Source organism: Sapajus apella, unplaced genomic scaffold (assembly GCF_009761245.1).
Source record: "Sapajus apella isolate SASKATOON/1434 unplaced genomic scaffold, GSC_monkey_1.0 scaffold54, whole genome shotgun sequence".
NCBI lineage: Eukaryota > Metazoa > Chordata > Mammalia > Primates > Cebidae > Sapajus > Sapajus apella.
The window spans coordinates 15561038-15571399 of record NW_022436994.1 but is presented as its reverse complement, the minus strand read 5'-3'; the positions used below and the strand labels follow the sequence as shown (position 1 = coordinate 15571399).

Below are 10362 nucleotides of genomic sequence, written 5' to 3'. Positions count from 1 at the left end.
AACTAATAAACGGCTTTTGTTCCCAAGGTGCTCTGTCCCAGGGATTTAGGGTTTTATTTAGGAGTTTCTGTTAGGCGGCTGCCTTCTTTTTTTTTTTTCTTTCAGACCTGCCCTGCCCAGCAAGGAGGCAGCCTAGTCACCGTTGGCCTGTAGAGGGTTTGCTGAGCTGATGTGGGCTCCGCCCAGCTGCCAAGTGAACTTCATTGCAGTCCTGTTTATATGGGTGTAGTTAGAACTGCTTTGGTGATGGTGGCCTGCCTCTGTTGAGGCGGAGTCTCTCCGCTGTGGCAGGTTGCCTTGGCAACGGCGGGCTGCCTCAGCAATGACGGGTTGCCTCGGCAACGGGCGGGCTGCCTCAGCATTGGCTGACTACCTCTGTCATGGTGGGCTGCCTCGGTAATGGCGGACGCCTCTCCCACACAGAGCCGGACCGTCCCGGGTTCAGCTTCGCTTGCTGTGAAACTCTCAATCCAGAGTTTGTGGTTGCTGTTCTTTTGTTGGGGGTGGGACCAGCCGAGCCTGATCGCCTGGCTCCCTGCCTCAGAGCCTTTTTTTAAGTTTGTGTTCCAGTCGCCTGTTGAAGAGGTGCTGGGGTCTGTTTGTTTTCCCCTGCGGCCACTCACTGCGCTGGCTTAAACAGCGGCACTGAGGTTTGTGGCGCTTTTTTTTTGCCCTGCAATCTACTGTCCTGGTTCCCTGCTCAGTCCCCTTTTTAAACGGTCAAATGGGCGACTTCCCGTGGCTCCAATCGTCAGCCAAAAGGGCACCCGGACTGGTGTATTTTGTATGGAGAACCGCTGCTCCAGGGCGCCGACAAAGCAGCCATGCGGGGCAAAGCAGCGGCGCCGGCCGGCACAGCTGCGCTGGCTGAAACAGCCGCGCTGGTGACCTGTGGAGCTCCTCTGCCTGGGAATTTCCTAGTCTGTGGGCAATAAAAATGTGGTGTCCACTCACCCTCTGCGCTTTCACTGGGAGCTGCAATCCTGAGCTGTTCCTAAACGGCCATCTTGGAAGAATCCGAAATTTCTTTTCTTTAAGGATATTGAATATTGGCCCCCACTCTCTTCTGGCTTGTAGGGTTTCTGCTGAGAGATCTGCTGTGAGTCTGATGGGCTTCCCCTTGTGGGTAACCTGACATTTCTCTCTGGGTACCCTTAGCATTTTCTCCTTCATTTCAACCCTGGTGAATTTGATGATTATGTGCCTTGGGGTTGCTCTTCTTGAGGAATATCTTTGTGGTGTTCTCTGTATTTCCTGGACTTGAATATTGGCCTGCCTTGCTAGGTTGTGGAAGTTTTCCTGGATAATGTCCTGAAGAGTATTTTCCAGCTTGGATTCATTCTCTCTGTCACATTCAGGTACACCTATCTAATGTAGATTATGTCTTTTCACATAGTCCCATATTTCTCAGAGACTTTCTTCATTCCTTTTTACCCTTTTTTTCTCTAATTTTGCCTTCTCATTTTATTTCAATGAGTTGATCTTCTACCTCTGATATCCTTTCTTCTGCTTGATCAATTTGGCTGTTGAAACTTTTGTATGCATCAGGAAGTTCTTGTGTTTTTCAGCTCCATCAATTTACTTATATTCCTAAGTTGTTTATTCTCGTTAGCATTTCGTCAAATCTTTTTTCAAGGTTCTTAGTTTCTTTGCATTGGGTTAGAACATGTTCTTTTAGCTCAAATAAGTTTCTTATTACCTACCTTCTGAAGCCTGATTCTGTCAATTCATCATACTCATTCTCCATCCAGCCTTGTTCCCTTGCTGGTGAGGAGTTGTGACCCCTTGTAGGAGGAGAGGTGTTCTGGTTTCAGGTGTTTTCATCCTTTTTGTGCTGGCTTCTTCCCATCTTTGTTGATTTATCCACCTGTTGTCTTTGTAGTTGCTGACTTTCAGATTGGGTCTCTGAGTGGACGTCCAGTTTTTTGATGATGACATTATTTCTTTCTGTTTCTTAGTTTTCCTTCTAACAGTCAGGCTCCTCTGCTGTAGGACTGCTGAGGTCCACTCCAGGCCCTCCTTGCCTCAGGATCACCTGCAGTGGCTGCAGAACAGTTAGGGTTGCTGCCAGTTTCTTATTCTGCTATCTTTGTCCCAGAAGGATATCCACCAAATATCAGTCTGTTCTCTCCTTTATGAGGTGACTCTGAATATATGGGGGTCAGGGAACAGCTTGAGGAGACAGTCTGTCCTTTATAGGAGCTCAAGTGCTGAGCTGTGAGCTCCATTGTTCATTCAGAACTGCTGGGCAGGTAAGTTTAAGTCTGCTGCAGGAGAACTCAAACCACACCCCCCCTTTTCTTCCCCTGGTGCTCTGTCCCAGGGAGTTAGGGCTTTATTTATTAGTTTCTGTTGTGCTGCTGCCTTTTTTCAGGGCTGCTCTGCCCAGCAAGGAGGCAGCCTATTCACTGCCTGCCTGCAGAGGCTTTTCTGAGCTGCCCAACTTCCCTGCAGTCCTGTTTATATGGGTGTAGTTAGAACTGCCTCGGCAATGGTAGACTCTCTCTGCAATGGCAGGCTGCCTCGGTAATGGCGGATGCCCCTTCCCCACAGAGCTGGACCATCCCAGGTTCAGCTGTGCTTGCTGTGAAACTCACAATCCAGAGTGTTTCGGATTGCTGTTTTTTTGTGGAGGTGGGACCAGCTGAGCCTGATCTCCTAGTTCCCTGCCTCCGAGCCCCCCCTTTTTTTTAGTTGAACGGTCAACTCTGTCTCCTAGGTGGTACTATCACCTGTTGAAAAGGCACCAGGATCTGTGTGATTTCCTGTGCAGCGACCCACTGTGCTGGCTCAAACAGCTGCACTGAGATTCATGGCGCTTTTTTGCCCAGGAATCTCCTGGCCTGGTTCCCTGGTTCAGTCCCCTTTTTTATCAGTTGAATGGGGGACTCTGTCTCCCAGGAGTTCTAATTAATTGCCAGCTAAAATGGCACCCGGACCTGTGTATTTTGTATGGAGAACTGCCTTGCTGGGGTACTGGCAAAACAGCCGCTCCAGACAAACCAGTCGCACTGGTGACCCATGGGGCTTCTCTGCCTGAGAATCTCCTGGTCTGTGGGCAATAGAAATCTGTCTGGATATGCGGCGTCCACTCACCCTCCACGCTTTTGCTGGGAGCTGCAATCCTGAGCTGCTCCTAATAGGCCATCTTGGATCCCTCCCGACCTTGTTTTTTAAGGGGAGAGCTCACAAATCTCTTTGAGAATAGTATAGAAGTTAGAGCTTTTCTCTCCAGAAAAACATGTTTACAGATGCATTTGCTTCTTTTGCATACTATTTCAAGGGTTCACACATTTTATGAACGAGTACAAGATGGGCATTCTCAGTACCTCACATCAGACCACTTTTTTTAGGAGGTCATATTTTTAAAGCATCTCTTTAAATTGAGGTATAACTTCAATACTGTATACTGCAGAGATGGTTAGGTATATAGTTCAATGAGTTTTGACTAATACATGCAGACATGTAACAACATCCCTGTCAAGATATAAAGCATTTCCATCACTTCAGAGGGTTCTGCCAGGTTCTTTCCTAATCAATGTCCACACACCCAGAGACAACCACTTTTGAAGGGGATTTTTAGTTCACATTCATAGTGTCTGCATTTCCTGAAGACTGGTGTTACAGAGACAACATTCCTAGAAAGTGGTTACATGATAAGAAATGGTCAGCTGTTTGTATTACATAAAAAAAGAATGCAACAGCATCCCAAAAGGGTCCTAGAAACCTGGTTAATGATCTATGCTGTCACAAGCCCTTAAGCCCTTTTTAGATGGCTTGCAGCATCTCAGAAAATAGAAACATCTTTAGAAAGTAATTGTGTCCAACTGACCCTCAGAAAAAAATCAACATAGCCAAAAGCACCTTCCAATCTTATCTTTTACCTGATCAGCTTCTGAATCTGAGGGGACCACGAGCACCACGTCACCCCTTTGTAAGGTAAGTTCATCAGAATTTGCTGCCTCAAAATCATGCAGTGTTTCCACCTGCAAAAGATAAAAATAATACATAAAAATCAGTTTTCCACCAGATTATAAGCAGACACTCTTGCAAGCACTCTCCAAGCTGGATGAAAAGATGAAGATATGTACCATATCCCAAGAAAGAAGAAGGCCTCTAAAGCCAGAAGGGAAGTCCTATTCTCTGATATGAGGGCCATTCACGTGTATATTTATTAATAGTAATACAAGGCCCTCTACAACAGGGGAAAGTTCTATATAAATCAAATATTAATCTTATTTTTGTTAGAGATTTACATTTTATTATCACTGATGCTTTATTATTATGTGTTTAACTGGAACCAGAAATGTCTAAAACTCCTCTAACCCCAGAATTTGTCAAATAATAATCAGGAAAACCACCACTTGCAGGTTAGACAGCAATTACTACTTAATAAAACTCTGTGATTAATTTCTGTGTAAATATATTTCCTTCCTTCCCTATCCAACCCTATATACAATGGCAACCAGTTTCTTTTGCTTTCCCATTTTGCAAAAGATTTCCTTAAAATTTTATTATAGAAAAATTTTTTAAAGCAGAAGGAATGATACAATGAACCCCCACGCATCCGTCACCCAGTCTGAATAACTCTACTGTCATGGGCAACTTTATTTTTCATACACCCCTCCCCTCAACTCCACCCCTGAGAGTAAACATCTTTAAAGTGTATATTTTCCCATTGAGCATATTCATAGAACCGTAAACTGTCAGAGCTGGAAATGGATTACGTTATCCCTAAATTAATTCCTCTGATGGGAAAACTGATACCCAGAGAAAGGGTCTATATGGGGTGCCTTAGGTTATACCACAGTTAGTGCAGAAGCCAGGATGGGTCCAGCAAGCCCTGGCCGTGCTTGGCACAAGGGTTCTTGGACTGTTTGTGCTCCAATTAAAACAGAACCTGGCCGGAAACAACCCCCTATCTACAGATTTAATTTTTTCTTCAAATTAATTCATTCATAAATCCATTATAGCCACCCCCGTCCCCATAAAAGGTAGCAAGGTAGTAGTTACTTTCTAATGTAGAGAGACAGAGAGAGAGAGAATCATATCACATTTTACACTCTAGAAGAAAAAGAGCTGAAGTTTGAAATGTAAAATTTAAAAATTTAAAATTCTGGCTGGGCATGGTGGCTCATGCCTGTAATCACAGTAATTTGGGAAGCTGAGGTGGGCAGACCACGAGGTCAGGAGTTCAAGTCCAGCCTGGCTAACATAGTGAAACCCTGTCTCTACTAATAATACAAAAAATTAGCCAGGCATGGTGGTGGGTGTCTGTAATCCCAGCTATTCATGAGGCTGAGGCAGGAGAATCACATGAACCCAGGAGGCAGAGGTTGCGATGAGTAAATACCGTGCCACTGCACTCTGGCCTGGGTGACAGTGTGAGACTCTGTGGCAAAAACAAACCTTAAAATTCCTTATCAGATTCTGTTAGGAAACATCTGAAACAGGAAACACCTGGGTGAAGCCAGTGTTTTTAGGTATTTTTTGGTAAGAATCCTTTGGTTTATGAAGGCTGTAAGTAGCCTGTCTAAGCAAAACCTTCTCATTGACTTAGCCACCTTTTCTTTCCTGCCTTTTAGTGGAAGTTCATTCATGTATAAATCCATTACTTTACAAAATATTTATGGGCTCCCTACTCTGTCATGCAGCCACAAGTGCCGCAGTTGATGGAATGGCTGCTGCCCTACCCCTGGGGAGGATAGTGCGGTTAGGAGCACTTGGTGATTCCAAGGCCTGGTCTGAGCAGTGGTGGACATATTCATAGGCACCCCAGGAAGGAGAGGAGGGCGGGCTGGAAGGGACTCTGCCATTCATTACCCAGGGGCATACTGTTTGCTCTGTGGTGAACTTCCTTTTAATTATTCTTTGTTAAAACATGAACATGTATTAATGTAGTCCTGGCTTGTCCAAGTGATGTTGTGGTGAAGGGAAAGCAGTTGAGAGAAGTAATTGCAAAAAAGAAAAACTGGAAGCCAAAGGCTTGAGCAAAAGGGATTCAAAGCAAAGGCAGACGAGATTAAAAAGTAAGACGACCTTGTAGAGAAAGCCAGGAGGCAATTCCTGAGAGGCCTCTTCTGCAGATGCTAACTGATCAGCAGCCCCCATGGCTGGTGCAGAAGGCGTGGGCTGAGGATCCTGGAGAGGCGTCTGCTCTGCAGCCAGCTCCGGCGTCTCGCTGGTGGGGCCCAGAGGAGCCGCATCCTCGGTGGTCTCTTTGGGCTCTGCACCTATGGCTATTTCGTGTTCTCCTTCCCCTTCATGGTTGGAGGCAGGCTCTATGACCACTGAAGGGATGACCTTCTCCTGGAGGAAGAAAAACTGTGGTGGTGCCCAGCAGGACCTGGGAAACAGGACCTCCTTGTCCTGCGCAACCTACCTTGCCACTTCCATACTTCCCCACCAGCCAGACTCAGGCTCCAGGCCTCTGCTGTGCCACGCAGCCTCCTCCTGTTCCTCCTGAGGCCTAAACCCTTAGTGGAATTAATTTCTGGATCCTTGAAGAGTCAAGCAGTTTGGTAAACATGAGGTTTCTGTGGGAATGGGGAAGAGGGATAGGGGGTGGGAAACGGGGTCTTGAGGGGTGAGGGAGACCATCCCGAGAGGGACTGCAGGAGGAGCCAATGCAGGCCGGCCCGGTTCTTGTCCCACGACGCCCTAACTCTTGCCGCTGACAGTTCACTTCCTAGGAGCCCCTCCCCACCATCCCCCAGTCGCCTGAACCATGCTTGCTGGTGAAGATCCAGCCAGGGTTTGGAGATCATTCACCAGTCCTTCACTTGTGATTATCATTCCAGCCCCCACTGCCCCAGCTGCTGGAGGGACCACCGCTCCCACATCCACTCCAAGTACTCTAGTGTCTGAACCAAAGGGTTAGGACCGCCCTTTCACTTGTTTAACAATGATGAGCACAGAAGGGAGTTTTATCAGCAGAACAGGAGTCTTTCTATATTCCTTCTGCTAGCAGCAGACTAGAGCACTAACATTCACCAACTTGGAGAGATAATACAGTCTTTCCATGAGTGCAACCATATACACAAAAACATTCTGGGTGCTGTGATGAGAAAATCTAAGGGGAAAAAGGAATATTCTTTTAAGTTCCTTCTCCCATAACACTTATCTGACATGTTTCTAGTGGGATGAAAGTAATTCAACTAGAAACATAATTCTAGTAATTCAGTTTTAAGTAACCCTAGAGAGATTTTTGAAAATTTATTGGGAGTAAAGTCATCAGGAAAGGCTGGGCACATTGGCTCATGCCTGTAATCCCAGCACTTTGGGAGGCAGAGGCGAGCGGATCACCTGAGGTCAGGAGTTCAAGACCAGCCTGACCAACATGGCAAAATCCCGACTCTATCAAAAATACGAAAATTAGCCTGAGGCAGGAGAATCACCTAAAGCCAGGAGGCGGAGGTTGCAGTGAGCCAAGATCGAGCCACTGCACTCCAGCCTGGGTGACAGAGCAAGACTCCATCTCCAAAAAAACAAAAAAAAAATATCAGGAGAAAAGAATGCATACCATCAACCCCCCTCTTAACGTTGCCTTCTAGAATACAGAAGAACCAGACAGCGAAGGCAGGCCCTGGGGTTGGAGGCCCTCGCAGTGGTAGAGCATGTGGCTTTGTGGCCTCTCAATGCTGCTCTGAGCCATTGCTGAGCTGGGCCTGCTCCAGCCTCATGCACGGCCCAGGTCCCTTTATTTCCCTTCTCAAAGTGCAACACAGCAGTGGGCTCTTGGTGAAAGGGGCCTGATGGTGACTTTGAAGCACTCGAATGTTAATAATAACCACCAAACAGCAATAAGAATAAGAAGACCTAAATACTATTGAGTTCTCCCTGGGCTAAGTGCCCACTTCATCACATTCTCTTTCTCCCAGCTCAACTCTTGTCCTTTTCTCTGTCCTGCTTCATTCCTTTCTCCATGTCACCCCAGCATTTCCCCTTCCCTTTTCCATGCTTAGGCCCAGTCAGCCACAGGCTCTGAGGACCTGTGTGCAACACTGCAATGCTGATACTGAGAAGCTGGGACCACTGTTTCTGAGAATCTGATAACAATGGTGTTTGGTGGAGTCACAAAACTGTTACAAACCTATTGTACATCCAAAGAGTTATCACCATGAACCAGCCGACACAGCACCCAGCCCATGCTGCCTCCCAGAAGCTCCCCTGGCTGGGACACTCACCTGAGGCACTGCTGCTTCCAGCTCCTCTGATTCAGGTTGGGCACTCTCTGCAATCTCAGTGGTTTCAGTTTCAGTTTTGGTCTCCTCTAAGCTTATTCCTTCCCCGGTAGGGAAAGTGGCCTTCTCTGCCTCTGCTTCCTCTCCTGGGGCCCCTTCAGCTGCTGACACCAAAGTTCCAACAGCTGCGTCAGCATCAGCTCCAGGTATAATCTGCAGGGCAGAAACCAACAGCCACGTCTGCATCTCCGTGGGCCTCCCCAAGGAGACAAACTCAAGCCTATTCCTAATCTCCCCTCTGCAGAGGCTATTCAGATTTGGGACTTTCTTTGCACTCCCAGGATTCAGGTATAGCAGAGTTTGCCATCTACTGGTCAACACTCTGACTTCTCTTCTGCTGAGCTCCCAACAATTCCACACTCCTCAGCTTTCCTTGCTGTCAGGTGCAGCACATGGGATTTGAATGAAAGTGACATACACCATTCCAAAGACACGGCTTTTAAGGTGTAGGTGATTTCCATTTTTGTTGGCTGAAAGCAACCAATGACGCCTTAGGGGTGTGAAAGAAAGAAAACTGAATCTCCAGACCTTAAACTTACCATGCAAAAGGAAAGTTAAGCTTGGGAATGGAGTCACACAAAACTACCTTCCTTCTGTTCCCAAACACAGAGCTGTAATTTCACATGCTTCCTTTATCTCATGTAACATGCAGAACTACAGAGTGTGAGATGAAGGCATGATTGACTTTGTCCCCACTCCCTCTTTTCACATGTGAAATGTAGATTCTCTGAGCGCTAATCAGAGCCTGACAAGAATGTGACACTCGCCTCATTGCCCACCCACCTGCCTTTTAAAAAATTTATTCCCTTCTTGCTTGCTATTTCATCTTTAAATACTGAAGTTCTCAAAACTCTCTTATAAAAAGCATAGGTCACAGACCCTCCCTTGACTCATGTTTCTTTTTCCCAGGTGCATCCTTAACCTTGGCTAAATAAGCCTCTCCAGGATTGAGACCTGCCTTGGTCACTTTTTGGTTTACATGGCACATCTGGGTCACAAGATGGAAGGGGCCTGGGTCAGAGAAAAAAAGCCATATCAGAAAAGCATCCTCATCACACAAAGAATTTAGAAAAATTGCCTTTTGGTATAAACTTTCAAATCTTTGTGAGGAAGGTTCACAAAGTGATTTGGATGCCAAATCACTTTCACAGGAAAAAAAAAAGGAAGTTTTCTCAATAAAAACTCTCAAGAATGAAGGGGAAACAATTTTTGTAATCAAATATGCATGGTAACACTCCAAATATCTGCAAAGCTTATTTATAGGCAAAATGCCAAAATCATAGTTTAGGTCCAGTAAGGAGAGATGAAATAGAAAAAAATCAGAATTTTCTTTCTAAGGTAGAAACACAGTCAAAAGAGTTTTAAGTACTGTTTAGAACTTGCAATAATGAAATAAAGGAAGTGCAATCAGACGTTTTAGTTTTGAACAAATTGGAGTCCAACTCTTTAACAGGTTTCTGACGTCAGCTTGGCAGACTTGATTTGAGAGGTTCAAATGAGAAAGACTATGGAAAAAATCTCAGGTTGATCTTATATATCCAGGACATATATTTCAAAAATGGCTCTTACTATCTGATGTGATTAGGATTAGCTATTTTTTCCTTGTTGAATACATTCTACCCAGTTCAACCTCTTAAGTTAGGAAAGCCCTAATATTGCAAACATTAAGTATTAAACTCAGAAAACAGAAAAGGACAATGAAGAGTACCTCTGAGTGGGCATCAGAAATTGGAGATGAAAAACACGAACAACACACCTACACTTTTAACCAAGTAGTTTTAAAAATGTTTCTTCTGGCTCAAAGGTACAGGTAACCGTTTAAATAAAAATACCTGTTACAGGCCGGGCACAGTGGCTCACGCCTGTAATCCCAGCACTTTGGGAGGCCGAGGCGGGCGGATCACGAGGTCAAGAGATTGAGACCATTCTCGCCATGATGAAATCCTATCTCTAATAAAAATACAAAAAAAATTAGCCAGGTGTGGTGGCACGCGCCTGTAGTCCCAGCTACTCAGGAGGCTGAGGCGGAAGAATCGCTTGAACCAAGGAGGCGGAGGTTGCAGTGAGCCGAGATTGCGCCACTGCACTCCAGCCTGGCGACAGAGCAAGACTCCGTCTC

At 45.8% G+C, this 10362-nt stretch overlaps 1 protein-coding gene across 6 annotated transcripts in view; it reads right to left on the bottom strand.

The window, feature by feature from the left end:
• Positions 1-3515: 3515 nt before the first annotated feature.
• The window catches only part of AMPH (amphiphysin), a 232316-nt gene continuing 225469 nt past the window's right edge, over positions 3516-10362 (bottom strand). For 2 of the 6 annotated variants that reach the window (XM_032244466.1, XM_032244469.1), the window contains 3 exons: positions 8187-8396; positions 6040-6309; positions 3523-3986 (listed from right to left, as the gene is read on the bottom strand). In XM_032244466.1, the coding sequence (XP_032100357.1) occupies positions 3846-3986; positions 6040-6309; positions 8187-8396 (621 nt within the window). In that variant the 3' untranslated portion in view covers positions 3523-3845. Of the gene's footprint in view, positions 3987-6039; positions 6310-8186; positions 8397-10362 lie in introns of all 6 variants that reach the window. The other 4 variants (XM_032244465.1, XM_032244463.1, XM_032244468.1 and 1 more) reach the window with 4 other exon arrangements.